At 41.7% G+C, this 19,081-nt stretch overlaps 2 protein-coding genes across 9 annotated transcripts; one reads left to right on the forward strand and one right to left on the reverse strand.

The window, feature by feature from the left end:
• Positions 1–472: 472 nt before the first annotated feature.
• Positions 473–3,313, reverse strand: LOC6599067 (postacrosomal sheath WW domain-binding protein). 6 transcript variants are annotated; one of them, XM_026993227.1, is made up of 5 exons: positions 3,163–3,312; positions 2,454–2,992; positions 1,855–2,202; positions 890–990; positions 473–826 (listed from the first exon to the last, which is right to left on the reverse strand). In XM_026993227.1, the coding sequence occupies exons 1-5, from the start codon at positions 3,216–3,218 to the stop codon at positions 782–784; spliced, it is 1,089 nt and encodes a 362-aa protein (XP_026849028.1). In that variant the 5' UTR covers positions 3,219–3,312; the 3' UTR covers positions 473–781. The 6 variants fall into 6 exon arrangements, 4 of the variants coding, with proteins under 4 accessions (XP_026849028.1, XP_026849027.1, XP_026849030.1 ...); XM_026993226.1 differs by having other exon boundaries at positions 1,855–2,277; XR_003409183.1 differs by lacking the exon at positions 473–826 and adding an exon at positions 1,382–1,453 and having other exon boundaries at positions 928–990; positions 1,855–2,277; positions 3,163–3,313.
• Positions 3,314–3,550: 237 nt separating this feature from the next.
• On the forward strand, positions 3,551–10,528 carry LOC6599068 (ecto-NOX disulfide-thiol exchanger 2). Of its 3 annotated transcripts, none has more exons than XM_026993223.1 (7): positions 3,551–3,613; positions 3,933–4,535; positions 4,599–5,324; positions 7,020–7,126; positions 9,010–9,126; positions 9,181–9,762; positions 9,812–10,528. In XM_026993223.1, the coding sequence occupies exons 1-7, from the start codon at positions 3,610–3,612 to the stop codon at positions 10,091–10,093; spliced, it is 2,421 nt and encodes an 806-aa protein (XP_026849024.1). In that variant the 5' UTR covers positions 3,551–3,609; the 3' UTR covers positions 10,094–10,528. The 3 variants fall into 3 exon arrangements, with proteins under 3 accessions (XP_026849024.1, XP_026849025.1, XP_026849026.1); XM_026993224.1 differs by having other exon boundaries at positions 9,827–10,528; XM_026993225.1 differs by lacking the exons at positions 7,020–7,126; positions 9,181–9,762; positions 9,812–10,528 and having other exon boundaries at positions 9,010–9,073.
• Positions 10,529–19,081: the final 8,553 nt, after the last annotated feature.

The following is a 19,081-nucleotide window of genomic DNA, read 5'->3' on the forward strand; positions in this document are numbered from 1 at the left end:
GAATAGGTTAAAGGGCAATGATTTTAGTTTGTGGAAGGGTTTCAAGGTATTTAACACTAGTTTTCTGTGAAATGAGACGAGACAATGAGCTCTATAACAAATCGGAAAAATCAGACAGTTCCAAAAGCGAAGCTGGTGTTTTTTTATTTGCAATGAAGCAGAATATGGTCAAAAAAATAAAAGGGAGGCTCTCAGTACTCAATGTTCTGTAGCAAAATCAGGGAACAACGCGGTGCTTGGGATATGTAAAAGGCCTCAATCGGACAGCCAAGTATTTGAAGAGATTCGAACCACCTCTCAATGAGGCTTCAGCTCACATGTCCCTTATGTCGCCCTTTGCGGTCCAAAGAATCCAACAACAAAATACACAGTCGGTCCCCAGAAACCAAAAACCACAAAGAATCGTACGATAAATGAAATTAAATTTGGAAAAATTCCAATAAAAACTTATTCCCCATTAAAAGCATACTGATTTAAATGTATTTCAATACACATATTTATATATAATAACAACTATTAATTGCAGTTGATGCAATATTTAAAAAACCAATACAAAAAAAAAAAAGTGTTGTGACCAGAAATCAGCTTGAAAACTGTATAAGGAATCTTTAGAGCCGTTTCAAGAATTTTCGAGAACGGCTTACAATCAATAGTTAATACTTAAAGTTACATCTTGCCTTTTGCAGATGGATATACTCAGGAATGAGCCTTAGTTAGAGCTTCAAGTGATAACATTTCCATTGGGATTATATTTGATCAGGAGTGAAACATAGGGCATATTTTATTGGGGCTTCCTTGCTGCATCGTCATAGCTGGGCGGCAAGTTCTACGAAGGGATCAAACAGTATATAGTAAGTGATCAAGGGAATCGATCAATTATCAGCCTTACATTATATGAAGGAGGCATTTCGCTGGCACCGGATGGACCGGCACCGCCTTGATTATAGGGTGTGTTGTAAGCACTTGCAGCAGCTTCCGCTTCTTTGGAATCTGTATGGATTACAAGAGAAATATTTTTGTAATTTATTTCATTGGCTTTTCCCCAGCCTACAAGTGCATTTTCCAACGGAACACACACAAACGGTTCCATCTCTTACAGTTTTATTTTTGTGTATTTATCGGATTAAACCGGGGACGAGTACAATGCACAATGGCCTTTCGATTGGATAAAAATAATGATGAGTGCTGCCAAATCTTGCTACTGAGGTTCGCATTTGTGGGAGGTAAAAAAAAGAACAAAAACAAGAGTTAAAGTAGACGAAAACCATTAAACGGGCACTCAAACAAAGGCATCGACTATTCTAATTTGAGACTCGGCTTTTGTTAGTTTTTTGAGCGGGGGTGGGGGGAGTGGGGGAACACATCGAAAAATAAATCTTACTTGTTGGGGGGTTTGGCTTTTGTTTGTTTGTTTGTTTGTTGGTAGGTGGGTGGTAGGTTGATTTTGATTACACTGTAAAATAGGTCAAAAAAGATATGTGATTCGTTTTAGGGTTTCGTTGCCCAATCGATGCGACTTGCTTTACTTTAGCTTCACTGTTAGCTTTTTGTTGATTGTTAGATCTCGCCATGATGGTGGTTTAGGGGATCGGGGAATACAAAAGAATAATTTATGAAGTGGGGAGAATGTACAAATTTTCAAAATCCATTAGTTCTTGAATTCTTTTCGTTGGCTCCTTAATTTTGATAACAAATAAAATGAGTGGGGGGCTCTTGATTTCTTGATTTTCTTGGAACTTGCTTGCCTTTTAGCATTTTTTACTTTCCTCTAAAAAGTTGAAGGCCAAATCATGGTTATGCGTGAATAAGTAATGAACATGTGTGTGGGATTGTCTGAAGGATTGCATTACTCACTTCCTGGCGGCAGACTGAAGCCCATAAAACTGGCACCCGCAGCGCCGGCAGCGGCTCCTGCTTGCTGCGGTGGCTGCTGCTGGGCAGGAGGAGGTCCTCCTGGTCCTCCTGGATAGCCGTTCGCTTGTTGTTGGGGCTGCATGAAGCCACCAGGCACGTTGTTATAGCCGCTGTAGCCGCCGTATGGGGTCGGACCATTGTAGGTCTGAGCCGGAACCGCATAGGGAGGTCCGGGCGGACAGTTTGGTGCACAGGCGGCATAGGGCGGTGGCTGGACATAGCCGCCAGCCCATCCCTGCCCCTGGCCCTGCCCCTGCCCCTGCCACTGCGGCTGCTGCTGCGGAGGCGCTGAAAAACCATACCAATTCGGTTCATTCGATGGGCCCTGAGGCTGTGGTGGTGCTGGCTGATTGCTCGGCGGTGCTATAGATAGAGATAGAAATGCAGAGTGCACCGAGGTGGGGGGTGGTTAGACAAGGCGTGAGCGGTGCAAGAATTTCAAGTGCAACGTTTCCAATTTTCAGGGGAAGCATCGCAGCAGCTGTGCCAAAACAAAAGCCGAGTGGTGGGTGGGAGTCTATGGCTGCCTGGGTACTTACTGATGCCCGGATACGGCGGCGGATTGTCGCTCATGAACACCGTATTCGGTGCTGGGCCACTGAAGGCATCGTGCTGCGGCAACCAACCATAGTAGCCCGGTGGCGGCTGGTAGGCCGGTGGCGGAGCCTCGTTCCAGTTTCCAGCCGGCTGGTACGGCGGCGGATCGTCGCCGGCAATGCCCCCGCGATGGTAGTTGTTCATTGCGGTCTTGGCCGACCGCAGCAGGGCCTGTCCATACTCAATGGCGCCGCCGGCCTTGAAGTGCAGCTTGAACTTGACCTCGCCCACATAGTTGCCGTTGGGCTGGGCGCGCACCTTGCCCTTGATGTAGTTGGCCCCAAAGACGGGCTGCTCAATCTCCACATCGGACAGAGCCACGAACGGGGCACTGAAGGACTGCATGGTGTCTGCCGATTTCTTGCTGTTGAAGATCATGCGATGCGATGTCAAATAGATGCGTCCCGCCTTCGAGCCCTTGAACACGGGATTGTCCTGGCCCGAGAATTCCATGGAAACGCTGTCGCTATGGAGCAGTATGCTGATGGGGGGTACAATTGCACTGGTATTAGCATTCAACGGATTCAACAGGCAAATCGATGGCGGCCCAGTTGGAGACTCTATTCGCTGCATCACACGTCATGTTTACATTTCTTCTGACGTCAGCGAGTCCCAACATTTCGCCATTATTGCGGTTTCTTTTGCACTTACTACTCGCCAGCGTGTATGAGCACGCCGTTGTTGGCGTGGGCGGTGTTCACCGACATCCTGGAGAGCCTTCTAAATTAGTTCCACTAGAAATTTGAGCGATTTTCTCGCAACTACGTTCCGCTGCTGTGCTTTGTTTTTAATTTTCGTTTTTCGATCGACAGCTGATGAATCATAGACAGTGTGTCACTACGGATTTGTTGATAAAATATACGGTCTGACTCTCAGAAATATACTAAAATATACCGTAAATATACCGATGAAAAAACAAACGTAACCCTCTAGGTTCGCCTCTATTTAAACAGGTGAGCGACTTGAGTTAAACAGTGATCGTAGTGCTACCAGATCGTTGCATTTTGTTCAATCAGCTGTTGGTTTTGCTCAGGGGTGGCAATGCTGGACATCGGATTTAATTTTAACACATAAAAAGGCATTTTTTTCGCTCTTAATATGTGTAAGTATTGAGTTACGTAGCGGAAAATAATTTTAAACTGCTCAACAAAGTGCCAAACAGTGAAATACTGTATGGGCGAGGTGCTAGAATCTGGCGAGAGGGTTTTTATTTCACTCTTGGCTGCCCAGTGCTTACGCCATTTTGGAGCCCTATCACCCACCCCGCCCCCAAGAAATAATCGAATTGTAACCAGATTCCATACCCCACTCCCTGGCCTACTTTCCAAGGTTGTCCTTCAGCTGATTGTTATTACCGGCTTTCTGACTCTTTTTTTTTCTGTTGGTATTGATTTAATTCATTTTCCTTCTCTTTTCTGCAGTACCGCTCTTTGGGACCATGCCGAACGGCGTCAGTTTGCCAAATCATCCGAATTTCCTCAATCAACTGGCCGCCGCCATTTCGACGGCAGCCACATCCTCGGCGAGCAACAGCAACAATTCAGTGGTAGGTGCGACAGTGCCTACCGCCAAGCAGACGACCAACAAAATGATGAAGCTGCTGGGCACCACTCAGGGCAGTGCCCCCATGGATCTGGAGAACGAAAACGAGTTGGATGGACACCCACAGGATGTGTCGTCGACCACAGGCCTCAAGCCATCGGTGGATAAGCTAACGGCCTCATCGTTGTCACTGCCCGATGCCCAGCTCTATCTGAATGGGCTCATGCACACTCCGCCGGGCTACTTGTACTTTCCGGCTGCTGCACAAACGCCCACTGGCGGCGGTGGGACAGTTGGCACGCCCACTGCTGGTGCGGCAGCAGCAGCGGCAGGCTCCAGCAGCGCCAATGCTGCACAAATGCTGATGGACCCCACGGCCATGATGGCCGCTGCCATGCAGCAAATGCAGCAGATCCACTATGCCACAGTGGCGGGAATGCCCACAGACGGGGGAGCAGGACTGGATGCAGCTCTAGCAGCGGGTAAGATGCCTGCACATTCTTGAGATCCTACGAAAGTAACAAAACGTATACCCTATGATATAGATGGCTCGGCAGCGGCTGGCCTCAAGGAGGTGATCAAGACTAAGAACTGCATTTTGTTTCCACCCAATCCCAATGCGCCGCCGCCCACCATTAGGGAACGACCGCCCGGATGTCGAACTGTATTCGTTGGCGGACTGCCGGAGAACATCACCGAGGACGTGATCCGAGAGATCTTCGAGTCGTGCGGCGAGATAACAACCTTGCGCATGTCCAAGAAGAACTTCTGCCACATACGCTACCGTCACGAGACGGCCATTGATCGGGCCATCTATCTATCGGGCTACCGGCTGCGCATCTCGGCAATGAACGAGCCCCCCAACTTTGGACGCCTGCATGTGGACTATGCCCAGGCGCGGGACGATCAGTACGACTACGAGTGCAAGCAGCGGCAGCTTCAGCGCGAGCAGCGGCATCGCGAACGCATGTCGCTGGATCGAATGCGTTCACAGTCGCCGCCGCCGATACCCCACTACACGGAGCACGAGGCCACGGCCGTTGCCGAGCAACTGCGAAGCAATGAGACCTTTGTGAAGGCCATACAGACGATCACCGCTTGGCTGGAGCGTGGCGATTGCACCAAGCGGAATGCCAATGTCTTCTACTCGATGATCCAGATCACGCACGCCCATGTGAGGCATCTGCATACCGATAAGCAGCAGCTGGAGGAGGATTTGCGCAAGGCTCGCGAGTCCTACCGCAAGCAGATGGGCACCATGTCCACCCAATGTAAGTGCAGCAAGCCCCTCCACCACAAAAAGCTTTCTTAGCTCCTAGTCTAGTCGGAAATTTAGGTGCCGCCCCTCCTCCGCCTTACTCCCTCGTTTGAACCTTCTATTTTTCTGTTTTCGTTGCGCCCGGGGTTAGCCTCCATAGAGTCTGTAAATCTGAACAAATCAACCACACAGTCCACAGTCCACACAAACACACAGAAACACTCACACACACATATGTCTACGCGTATACATACATGTACACCTCATACACTAGCAAATTTAGTCATCGATCTACCACACAAGAAAAATCTCACTGTCTAAACGCTCAAACAAAGCTCTCAAAAGCCGAACGGAGCAGGGAGCAAACCCCAAAATCCGAGCATGGATCAGGTAAAGCCCAGCCGAAAGATAGAGACAAACATCAAGGGCCGCACAGTGAGCGAAATTCGAGGGGAATAGCGGTCCATCAAAAGGTATACTTCACTGAACGCGATTTTAATAATTCCCCCACAGGAAAAGAACACCCCCAAAATCTCAAATACACCCATAAAAACCAGAGATCAAAAATAAGAGTGGAGTTTCAAAAAAATTTAAGTCGAAAAGTTTCAAGAGGTGTCCTGGAACAGGATTAAACTTCTATTACCATTTCCTTTGTTTCAAAAAATTGTTTTCTTTAATATTTAATAGAAAAATTAAAAAAAAATTTTTTGAAATGTCTGATTTTGATTATTCAAATCAGAAATAACTTATGTTTTAATTATAAACACTAAACAAAAATTTCTTTTCAATTTTTATTATACAAATTAAAAACATAACATTTTTTTAATTTATAAAAATTCTTATTTTTATTATTAAAATCAAATAATTTCTGTTTTAAATTGGTATACTAAAAATTTAAAACAAAAATTATTTTCAATCACATATTTGCAAATTATAATTTTTTATTTTTATTATTCAAATTAGATAACTCTTATTTTTCATTTTTGTGATACAAATTATTTTCAATCGCATTTTTATTGTAAAATTTAAAAAGAAGAGTTTTTTCTGCTCTTAATAATATAAATCCAGGAAAAAAAACCTCTTTCCACTGGCATCAACTGTGAGACAATCGATTTCCTTGCTTTAATTGGATATTCCTATTCCAAATTTCGTACCACTGTGCGGCCAAATTTTTACTCACTCACTCACTCACTCTCTCTCTCTCTCTCTCTGTGTGTGTGCTCTTGACACCACACAATGGCAGAAGGCAGGCCTCAAAGGTTTGTAAACCAAAGAAGAGAACAAATACAAAGATCCATTCCGATTATAATCGGAAGGGGGCGAAAGTCCTTTGTAGTAGACTCAGACTCGGACCAGAACCAAAAATTAAACCAATGACCAAAGATACGAGTAGGTAACAAAGCCGTTGTATTCTCTCTAGATTGTACCTTAATGTAATACATATCAACTATAAATAACCATAACTATATGCCGTATGTATTTAAAAATGCTATGCGAGGGTCTCTCAAGTAGTTTCCTACTTCTACTTTTCATTTCTCACTCTCATTTTATTCACAACGAAAAAAGACTAGTTCGAAAAAGGTGATAAACGAAACAAAAATCAAATCAGAAAGAAAGAAAAACCTAAAAAAAAAAAAAACAAAACAAAAAAAAAAACTACCCTCTGTCCTCCCTTAATATTATTATATATTATTGCATTATTGTTCAGTCACTCAGATTGAAAAAGTGTTCAATGCCGCTAGTCACAAGAAGGTTTGGGACCATTTCACCAAAGCCCAAAGAAAAAACATCGATCAATGGAAGAAGTTAGCCACGGTACGTACTAAAATGTTCAAATAATCAATTAAAGAACACACAGCTTCAAAGATGTTACGACAATTGTTGTCTATTAAACCCCAACAATACCCCTCACCCAACAATCTTCCATTACTGTCTAATAATCTATCAACTATAGTATGTATTGCTCCTTATGTGTTGCCGTTGTTCTTGTTCTTGTTCTTGTTCTCGTTGTACTCGCTGTTCTTCTGGCCATATCTGTTGCCTGTAGTCATCCATACATATCGTAGTATCGTTATAGAATTCGTATCATATTCATTTGTTCAATGTTTTGTGTGCTATCAGTCCCGTCCTCGTATCAGTATCTGCATGTCGCCCATTCATATCCCATCTCCGTATCCCCTCCCGTATACCATCGCAGAGGCTTTGAGCTGCTAATTGTTGTTTATTAGTTGTTAATTTCGCTGTTATTTGCACAACATGTTACTACTTCATTTGTTTGTCCCCCCTCCCATATCCCTCATATCTGTTAACCAAACAAATCGAACTCTTAATTGTTTTTTTTTTATGTGCAGTTTAGTAGTAGTTTACATTTATCTTTTGTTAGACGCTTACTGTTAGTACTATCGTTAAACATTCGTACTCCGAGGAGTCCTTAAATGGAAAGCTTTACAAACATTGAAGATCATCTCTCAACGGGGGGGAAATGTTTGAAAATATCTGAAACAATGATTGTAGGGACTAAGAACTAGGACCTTAAAATAAAAATTAGTTTCTGTTTTTTATTATGAAAATTTGTATAAAAAAAATTTGTAGTTCCGATTTTTATTATTAAAATCAGAAATAACTCTTATTTTTAATTTTTATTTTATTTTTTATAATATCAATTAAATTCTAATATTTTTATTTTATATTTTTTTTGTTTAAATTTAAAAACTGAAAAAAAGTGTATTTTTAAACTTTAATATGAAAATTAAAATTAACAGTTGTAAAACATTTAATTGCCAATATTGTAAAATTAAAATCAGAAATAATTCTTTTTTTAACTTTTTCAAATTATTTTAATTTTTTTTTTTTTTAACGGAAAAACTATATAAGAAAATTTAAATTAAGAGTTATCAAAGAGTTTATTCCAAAAATATTTGGTCCTGTTCCAGGACAGCTCTTGGAAAAAATATTTTCAAACAATTCCCCTGCCATTGTTCCCCTAATCAATCAGGTTCTATCGTACATGTGTAACTTACTGCCTAGCAATCGAAATATCGTATCGTATCTCTCTCTCTCTCTCTCTCTCTCTATCTATCTATCTATCTCTGTCTGTAATGCTTTAGACTATCTCTTCCTTCTTAGCTTTTGGTATAACTTTCATTTTAATGGATTTTCAATGCCCTTTTCTAACTAAGCATTTGCATAAAAAGCTTTCACTACTTTTAACTAAACGTAAACCTGTAGACGAATGTCCACAAATTGGCAAATTTCGAAAAGGGGGAGAACCCAGAGAAAAATTTGAAAATTTGATGGCCAATTGAATTGGTTTGGTAAATTGTAAGCGGAAGAACTAAAACAAATCAGAATCATTGATGAAATCCAAAAGTTTGTGTAACAAATGCAAATTAATAATAATTAATAGAAATGAATCCAAATGAAAGAAAGATAAGAAACATTTGTTTAAAACACACATATATACGTATGTATATAAGCGTATATATATAATGGCGAGGTAAGTAAGCGGAGTCGTGAAACGAGGAAAACAAAAATTTGATACATTCCTTATACTCAAATTTTATAGCTAGGTTTATAGAGATTTTACTTTTGTAAGCAATGAATACGAATACGAATACGAATACGACAGAAGAAATTCTACTGAGTGGAGAGAAATGGTGAAAACTAATTAAATGTCTCTTGCCATATGCCATATGCAGGAACTGCACTCGGTCCGAATCAATGACGATGATGAGATGGAGATATCTGACGATGAGCGCGACTTCGAAAGGCGGGTGGGTGGCAAGCGTACCCGCTATGATAGCGACAGTCTCAAGGTAACGGAAGGACACACCTGTCCGCGAATTTCCACTGAGTGTCTTTTGTTTTAGGACGAGAACGACTCGCTGCGCTGCCAACTGGAGGCCATTCGCCATGAGATGTCGCTGGAGCGCAGCGATTATGTGCAGCGCGAGAAGCAAATCAAAGTCCTGCAGGAGACCATACGCAACATGCAGACCCAGCTGCTGCAGACCAAGCTGCGCGAGCAGAAGGACACCAAGCACATTGAGCAGCTCGAGCGCAACCTCAAGGACGCGGGCGTCAAGCAGCTGCTGCTCAAGACCAAGATCAAGCAAACGGCCGACAAGCTTAAGGACAAGGAATCGCAGAGTGCGACTGCCTCGAATGCGGACTACAGCAGCGGGGACTCGTGCAGCCAGGAGGCAGCATCGGAGCTGAGGGTGCCACCACTGAGACAGCCATCGGAGCTGGAAATAATTGACATTGATAAGGTGGACGACGATGTGCGCATCATTGAGCACCAGAGCGGCGTAGTGGAGATCCACGAGATCGAGGACGATGAGCGACAGGAGTCAGCAGAAGCCCACAAACCCAAAGAGTCAATTACACTTACAGAAGATCTGAGCCCCAAGGCAAGCACAGACGAAGCTCCAGCCCTGCCCAGTCAAGAGGTGAGTAGGGGGGGAAGATTTCCTTGAACAACGATCCACTAATCGGCAGACATGCACGTTTCAGCAAAACTTCAAATCCCTGGCCCTGGCAGAGGCCAAGGTTATAGCCTTGACCTCGGCCTATCTGGTGCTGCATCCCCATGGCTTGGAGATAGCCAGCATTGCCAGCTACCTCCACGGAATGCTCGACAGGAGCTCGGGACCCAGGAGCCACGATGATCTTGCCAGCATACTCAAGAAGTACACAAATCTCTTCAAGTCTGAACAGTCGGAAACCAGGTGGAAGTTCTGTGGGTTCCACTGTGAAACTGTAGAAACCCAGGTGGAATAGACTGCGGAAGAAGCGCTCTAATGCAGAACATGAACAATTGAATGCTTTAATTATGCTACAAAATATGATAATGATAATGCTTAGGGTTAAGGAGCAAAAGTCAAGACAAGTTAACCAAAGAGAAGGATGGAGACGGAGATGGCCACGAAGACGGAGAGACTATGCGATACAATCACAACTCAATGAGAGACCAGTACTCGTAGTTAAGGATTTATCTAAAGGAAGACAAGACACCACAAACTAACTACCGTTTCAATTATTTAACAATGCAAAATAAATATATACACCTAAGCTAATTGAATCTATCATATACAGAATATATATATATAGTATATATATAAATATTAAAATATTTTAAATAAGCTCAGAGGCATCGGAGGCAGTAGATGATTATGTGCAAAAAGGAGAATGGAACCAAATACATTTTATGCTAAACCAAACACTTGGGCTTAAAACCTTCTTTAATAATAATCCACAGATCGAATGCAGTCACAATACATTCCAAAATCTAGACTCAATAGTTCATACCATCTCTAGGGAAGTATCCCTCAGATTTAGGACTATTTGGAGGCCAACTGCCGGTAATAACTTTTATATCTGTTATAAAGAGAGGGAGACACGTCCGTCTATCTGTTTCTGTGCCAGCTGGACTCTCTCGGCAAAGACTGTGTATTTTGTTATTGGCTTCCAGGGACCGACTCGAAACATACCCTGCACTAAAAGTACAAATAAAATACAATTTCAGAAATATACAAAAATAAATCCTGTTTAATCTGTTTACTAAAGTCTCAAACCAACCAGTTTCAACCATAATCTAATCTCAATAATTCATCCCATCCAATGTTGTTCCTGTGCAGAAATCGTGCAATCCAGTGATGAAATCAACCTTAAATCCTTGTGTCCTGTAGCTCACGTTTCTTGCGTAAGCCCAAGCGTCCTCTGCCAAGGACGACAGAGCAAAAATGTGAGTCAGCAGCATCCCTCCACCGTTCTTGTGCACCGGCGGTATGTATGCTTTTGCTGTGACGTGATGAAATTCCATAGCAAGGAGTCCAGCCCCGGCCCCCAGTCCCCCGGCTGTGACGTCAAACCTGCGCTTGGAGTGCAGAGGCAGCGCAGTCGCTTAAAGCGGGCGCTCAAAGATTAAGCATAAACCGTGCAAAACAGTAAACACTAAAAACAAAAACAAAAACAACCAGAGCTCCGAAGCTTCGTACATTTCCCGCGCTGGCACCAGAGAATCGCTGCTTTGCTGCCTGTGGCTCTGCCGCTGCCAACGTCGCCGTCGACGTCGTCGTTGTTGGCGTTAAATTCTGTCGAGCTACTTACTCGGAGGCCTGTCCATATCAACGATATCAGTCGTTTTAGCGAATTCGTCGGGCGCGCTTCTCCCCAAAAAAAGCCAAAGTGCAGGAAGAGAGAAGATTTTTTGCTCATACAAATAACTGTGTCCCGTGTCCCGTACTCTTCGTGTGTGTGTCTGTGTCGGCGTCTGTGGACCGCAGAAGGAACTGTTATTTTTTTTTTGTTACATATATGGTCCGGCCTTCTCTCTTCTCTGCTGCTACTGCTGCTGCATATTTTAATATATAATTACGTGCACTTTCTTTTGTGCAAAAGACAAAAAAACACGAGAGCAAGCGAAAGCGGCAGACTTCCTCTCCAGCTCCAGCCAAAGGACGAATCAAGTTCAAAGAGTGGGAAGCTGCAAAGACAAAGGCAAAGGCAGCAAAAGCACAAGAACAAAATCACAGTCGCTTGCGTTTGTTTTGCGGGTAAGTTTTTTTGGTCCATTCCAGCCGGTCTTTGTTCTACAGTTTTACAGCCACTAAGAAAGTCAAGAGCGGGAAAGAAAGAATTCAAGCAAAAAAAAAGTGAACAGGAAAACATAAAATATTTCATTTTATACATGGTATATGTACTATATATTTCCCCTATATTCCCTTTAACAAAACATTAATTTAGGGTGTGTCTGTCACATGGAAAACACTTAAATAAATCACTTAGATTAGTCTGAGGATAGAACAACGCACAAAAAATTTGTTGTTTCTCAAAATTGGAAATAGAAATTCGTTTGACGTCAAAGTTTCGACTGAAAATCTTTTCTGAAACCTCAATATTGGTACAACAATTTAGCAAAATAAATATTAAATAAAGGTAGAAAGAACATATGGAAAATGCAATAGAAAACCAAAGGGAGAGAAAAAGATAAACCGATTTGCCTCATTCTGTCAATTGGATGGCAAAGAAAATTCCATTGGGTTCGGTTCTAAGTAGATAATTAAGAGCATTGACATGCTGTACTGTCTGGCATGTACTGTCTCCCCCTTTGGACATCCCAGCCATTTGATTGTACTGTATGTACAATGATTAATTAGGGGTAGCACGCGTTTCTGGGCTGTTTTGCACCTTTTGGGAGAGAGACCACCGACGCTGGAGAACAAGTTTTTTGCGTGCTGCATTTCGGGTGTTGTGCTGACAGAAGCGCTAATTCGATGAGACACTGGAACGTGCCAAATGTCAAACACACTAAATCCGATTCATAAACCACCTGATTTACACCATTTATACTTGGTATCCAGAGTTTTTGTACATATGTATTTCCCCAACAAGTTGGGTAGCTCCCAATCGTATTTATTGTATATACACAGAAAAAAAAAACCCCTTATAACCTGCCTATAGATTATTTGTAATTTGCGGTTGTCTGTTTAGAGTTCAGTGGGAATTCAAACTCTCAAATTAAATTGAAAATCACGTTCACACTCACACCCGTGGGGTTTGCGTGTGCAACGGATCTCGGAATAAAAGTATTTGAATTTGGATTTTCTGGATCATTTGATAAGCGATTCAAGCCAGATACGAAATCAGCTTGGAAACCATTTAATTGCTGATAGCTTTCTTTGTAAGCAATCAATGGTGTCGATTGTGTGGGCCTTACGTGCACTTCAGCTTGTACGCCAGTAAAAAGGCCCCCAATCGCTGGGAGCGGCATAAATCAAAGATATTGAAGCTTCATTGGGCAAAATCCAGCTATTTGACAGATGCTTATCGAATATTTGTCCAAATAATTGCCGACCGAGGGGCGCTGCTGCATGGCGCGAATCGGTAGCGTACAACTGAATAAAATCACAAATATTAAGACCCATTACGATGAAGGTATTTTCGTATTATCGTATACAGATGTCTCCATGTCTCCATGCTGCTCCAACTATTACATTTCCAATGTTTTTCCCGGGAAAACTCGGTGCAGCTCATTAAAGTCATTCACTTTGCATTTGTTTACGAGTCAGCAAGTCATCAACCGACCCCGGGCTCATCTACTTTACTTTTACAGAAAAACAGAAAACACAAAACGGCAAACGGAAAACAGAACGAAGGAAATCTAATTATCGCGGCCAAGTTCAAGGGCACACATATTGCTGGAAAGCAGCGAGTACTTCAAGGCGGGGGTTCCTTTCGGGGGAAATGGAAATGGGAAATTCAGATAAATAGATAGATGCATTTGTAGATAGACAGAACCAATTTGCATTTGTTGCAAATTGCCCAAGGGGAAGGGGGAGCTGCCACTCTAACTACAACGGGAAAATTGACATCACGTGTCCCCGCGCCGCCGTGCCGCCGCGCCCCCAGTGGGTGGTTGGGTGTGACGTCAGACCACTGGGGCGTTCCACTTGCATAGGTGTAAACAAGATACAACACAAAGATACATGGATTGGCCTTTTAATCAACGGAAAAGCTGCTGAAATTGATTTGCACCCAACGAAATGCGAAAGGAAAACATTTCTCTGTCAAGTTCAAATAGATTTTCTTCCACATATATCTAATATATATCTATATCCGTATATATCTACCACGCATTGAGGCGCTAAGAACCAAGACGGAAGAATTTTCTGTGACGTCAAGTTGGTATCGAAATCAAAGGCGACACCCACATGCAGACTTGGAAAAAACAAAAATATATCTTCAGTGGATGATCCATAGAGAGAAAAAGAAAGAGAGAGCGTAAGATCTGTCTCAAGCAAAGAGAGCATAGATTTTATGGAAATTTCTGAAAAAGTATTGCTGCGTGATATTTATAGAACTTGTGTGTATTTTGGGTAAATATTTTCGATTCATAGAGGTAGAGACCAGACCGCATATCAATTGCCAGGCCCCCCTCTATTTTGTGGACAATATTTGATAAATATTTAATTTGAAAAACGCTTACCTCCGAGCCTGTTTGAAAGGGTTCATTCCTTGCCAAGAATTTTACAACTTTCACACGTTTTTACATTTAATATAACAGGTTCTCTCGTGTCCCTCTCTGAGATCATTCATTGACTGAAAATAAACGCAATTTTGTTTATGTGAAATGTCCATAAAGATGCAATTTAAATATTTAATTCAAATGAAATTTAGTCAAAGAATTTCTCAAAATTCCAGTCAAAAATAATAATAATAAATACAAAAAAAAGCAAAACGAAAAAGCAAAACATAATAACAAGTTTAAACTTTTAGCGCTGTGTGAAATAAATACAAATGCGAGTATTCCAAAATATATGTACATATATTATTTCAACAATTTGATGAACAAATTGTTGTGGCTATTGTCTGGAACCAGAAATACATTTTGATCTAGTATTTTTTGATTATATTGAACTTTAACTAAAATTCTTCTTCCCGTGCTTCCCCTGCATCCCCTGCTTCCCCTGCTTCCCCTGCATCCCCTGCATTCCCGTGCTTCCCCTGCTCCCTCGCATTCGTTCTCTTCCTCCTACGGACGGCTCTTCCGTACGTTCTGTGGGAATACTAAGTAGAGATCTGTCGGAGCAAAAACCAAATACAAAAGTGGGGGCACGTCCCCTTACCCCTTCCACTGCCCTTCCCCTCAAAGCAATCAATCAGTCAGTCAGACAGACATCTGCTTGCTGCACACACAACTGCACTACTGACGTTTGATGACTGTTTTTCGATTCAGTTTTATTATTATTATTTTTTGTTTTGTTTTTTATGGGGCACTCGTCTATATTAGTTTTCCTATAATAAGTATTCGGTTCTGGGTTCTCTGTTCTCCAAACGGAAATGGATCATTAAATGGGAGATTAGCAAAAAAAAAAAAAGGTAGCAACTGTGTTTCATTTCCCGTTATAAATGCCACTCAAACTTTGAACAGAAGGCGGCAGAAAGTGGGAATTTCAGGAGCTGTTGGGATCCATAGAGCTGTATGGCTCTTGTCCAGCTGATAATCCCTCGCTTCTACATAAAAAACTTATATAAATGGAACCTCTTACCTCCCATCGAGTCCACTCCACAGGCCGCGAAACGAAAATTACATTCATTTTGGGTTTATTTATATTTTTTACATCTGTTTTTTGTTTTCTCATAACGGGGACTGGCGTTCCAGCGAACAGAAACCCGTTCTTATGGCGGCAAATTATCAAAAGTCTCGACCGTTTCAGTTCTAATTGATTGTATGGATATCTCCTGCGGAAATATCCTCTAATTTCAATTTATTTATATTTTTGGGACTCTACTTTGTCAACGGAAAACTGTTGACCCCTGGTTCAATGTCTCGTATTCCCAGAGTTGAATGAATGGTGCGTGGCGTGGCGTGGCGTGGCGTGGTTTGGCGTGCTGTGGCAAGGTCTCCGGGTGTGTGGTCCACAATAATTCTTATCAGTGTTTCCAAGTGCCAGTTGGTTTAGAAATTTGTAGTTTCATTCCAAAAATCCCCAATCTTCATTCATTTTTCCACTTGCTTATCATCTAGGCAAAAAAAAAACAACACATGACAAACTGTCAAAGTCCAGCCAATGTCACGCCCATGTCGAAGACTCTAAGGGTGTACTATATAATTTCCAAGGCGTTGCCAGCCGTTTACCAACGGAGAGGACAGAGAGGAGAGTGTGGTAATACCCTATGATTAAGCTCCCTCTCAAGTGGCAATTCTTTTCCTCGAATGGTATCTGGTTTTATCCCTGGAAACACATAATTGATAGCCACTTGTCGGTCAATCGTTGCACCACCTAATCAGTGTAAACAAAGGCCATAATCGATACGTAGTATGGCATGATAAGGGCAAAAGATATATGTACGTACACCCAGAGAAAAAAAGGCCCTGAGAATCCAATTGTCTGCCAATTTATTTTTGCCTCAAGAGTGGAAATTTACAATTTAAAATAAATATATTAAATATATTTTAAATATTAATAAATCAATTTTTAATTGTATAGTACATTATATATATTTATTTTTTAAGTTTCCTATATTTAATGTGATTTTTTTTTTTAATTTTATACATTATATACCAATATTTATTTTAAAGTGTACTATATTTAATGTGAATTTTAATTAATTTTTTTTTTTAATAATTTTTCGCTGAGTGTATGCCTAAATGGGCATCAGACCTTCAAGGTGGGCATCGAATTGGCCTAACAATTGGATATCGTGATGGAAATTTTCAAACAAATTAGCGCGCTTTAATCGCTAGCCCTGTGAAAATATTCACAGTTGTTTTTGTCGTGGATTTCTTGGTACTAGTTTGTAGAGGCGTCAATAAGCCGCACCTCCCGATAAGGGTACTAAGGTCAACAAAAGTGTGCAAGTGGTGCAGGAAAAATCCCATAAAAGGCTTGCGCGACACATTAATTAGACATCTCTAAATAGTCGAGAGCCCAGCCGTCTTATCAATTTGTCGGGTTAAGGATTAATCAGCTGCTGGCTACTGTATAGAATCTTATCAGAATACGTTTAAGAATTGCAAACGTTTGAGCTTTGAACACTTTCCCAGTCATTAGGCGCCCAGCACGGGCGGCACGGGCATCAGCCGGGGGGGAAAATGTGCACATGTAATGGACATATAATATATGCAAAATAAATTATGAAAAATATAATATAGATGATTGAAATTGCCAAGCCGGACAACGAACGGCCCACTTGGACCCACTGATAAACCCCTGGCTGACCTCTGAATGCAGTCGCCGCGTTGGGCGATAATCGATGGGCGACAGGCGACAGCCGACAGGCCCCAGCCTCCGATCTGGCGACACCTTTTGGGGCTCGTCCACTTCTAAGATTTGCTTTTGCGTCACTGAAAAACCCCCAATTGTGGCCCAGCTCCTCCACTTGAAACCCGAGATTATCTCAGTCTCAATTGTTGCTAAATAACAATACGAATGGGGCAATGCCAATGGGAATGGGAATGGAAATCAAGTGCAAAGACTTTGAACTTGTACCCGGCCAAGAACAGAGCAGAGGCAGCAGCTTCATGGTTGATCGGATCTCGGCTCCGTTCTACGATCGAGGGCAATCCCATTGGAAGCCGCAAAAAGTGGCTGCCTCCAATAATATTTAATCGGGCTCCCAAATACAGCAAAAAACTGGATTGCGCCGGACAACGAATGGGATAATCCCAATAATATTATTTACTTCTCGTACATACATACATATATTGCAATCCTTTTTGTCGCCCCCCCTCGGTGAACACTCAAATCTTATCATTTGTGGCTATATCTTTCGGCCATAGCCCCCCTGTGTCTGTGTTTTTTGTTGTTGTTTTTGTTCTTCTGGCATTTTTCTTGTATCTGAAAGCAAGCAAACCCTCATAAAGATTTCTTTTAATCAAAGTAAAGTGCGCTCAATTGACTCTCATAAATTCCCGCGGCCACGGCTAGGTATCGTATTTAAAATAGTTTTCGCTTTTTAGTGAATTTAATAAGGAAATCTCTTGTTAAGGTTGTGCGCTCTGATCCGATCTGATATGGTGGGCATATAGTATATGCATATGTGGGGGCGTGTATGTACGGCATGTTGTTATTTTGTCACATTTATCGCTCTACGAGCCGTCAATCAAGCATTCCGTACCGGGTATTTATAGTCCTCGGTCCTTGCCGATTGACCGTTTTGGAATGCACTCAATCAATGAATCGAAAGCGAGAGGACGCCGGCACATAAATACTTCAAATGCTAGCCATATCTGAAATGAGTTGGGGGGGGCTCTGATATGGAAATCTATTGGTTCGATGGAGCCATAAAGCGATTTGCAAGCGGGCAAAACAATGCGAGTGACATAACTCCGATAAGACGTACCACCCCCCATCGTCCAGCCCCCCCCTGGGACAGTAAATAATCGCACTTTAGTTCTAATATCGCTTCATGGTTTCTGCTCCCTGATAAGAGTCCTCGCCACACACTTTCTCTCCCGCCTTTCTCCCCGCCTTTCCTCTGGTGTCTTCTCAACCGTCTAGCGGTTTGATCGATGGTTGCACCTATAGAGCACCTATTTTTGGGGTCATAGAGGAGCTTAAACGATACAAATTGATAGTTTATCGGCATTTTAAATGTATAACTAATGGATTAACTATTTTGTAGGCCTTACAGAACCCTTTCTTGGGACATTAGGCATTCAAAAACGAATATAGTTGATGGATTCCCCATTCCGCGGCTACATATAACCGAAACAAGTGTTTTGGAAATTCCCCCCCAAAAAAAAAGTGTAAATATAAACGGTAATAATATTTATTTAGCACTTTACCACTTATCAAGTTCGATTCTCGCTCTACGGCTCTACAGTTTTAAAGCCACAGTTTGAGAGTAACCGTTTAGGAGTTATTGTAAGCAGTTTAACTGTAGGAACAAAAAGCTTTCAATAAACGAAAGCTTTGGCAATATTCAGCTTTTGCCAGCTAGCAATTTCAAACGAAAAGGCTTTCATTCAAATATTAATAACCAATAATAAATAAATATATACAAATAATAAATAGCATTAATAAATTCAAATTTAAATATATTTTTAAATAAAATATGTTAAAGTATTACGAGTATAACCAATTAAAATATTAAAATATAGTATAATAAGCAATGAAATAAATTAATTTTCAACTAATAAAAATAAACATTAATTAAATATTGTATCTTTTGCAGGAGTCCTCGAATTCCAACCCTTGAAATCCGTGATCTTTAAGTGTAAGTACCAGGATTTATAAATATTTACAAACCATTTTAAGCAAT

This window comes from Drosophila persimilis, unplaced genomic scaffold (assembly GCF_003286085.1).
Source record: "Drosophila persimilis strain 14011-0111.01,24,50 unplaced genomic scaffold, DperRS2 tig00000808-arrow-arrow-pilon, whole genome shotgun sequence".
In the NCBI taxonomy this organism is placed as follows: domain Eukaryota; kingdom Metazoa; phylum Arthropoda; class Insecta; order Diptera; family Drosophilidae; genus Drosophila; species Drosophila persimilis.

Coding starts and splice junctions, on each gene's coding strand:
- LOC6599068 (XM_026993223.1), top strand. Junction 5,325..7,019: donor GGGCACCATGTCCACCCAAT/GTAAGTGCAGCA, acceptor ATTATTGTTCAG/TCACTCAGATTGAAAAAGTG. Junction 9,127..9,180: donor ATGATAGCGACAGTCTCAAG/GTAACGGAAGGA, acceptor CTTTTGTTTTAG/GACGAGAACGACTCGCTGCG.
- LOC6599067 (XM_026993226.1), bottom strand. CDS start 3,218: ATGTCGGTGAACACCGCCCACGCCAACAACGGCGTGCTCATACACGCT. Junction 991..1,854: donor CTTCAGTCTGCCGCCAGGAA/GTGAGTAATGCA, acceptor TAATCCATACAG/ATTCCAAAGAAGCGGAAGCT. Junction 827..889: donor AAATGCCTCCTTCATATAAT/GTAAGGCTGATA, acceptor ATCCCTTCGTAG/AACTTGCCGCCCAGCTATGA.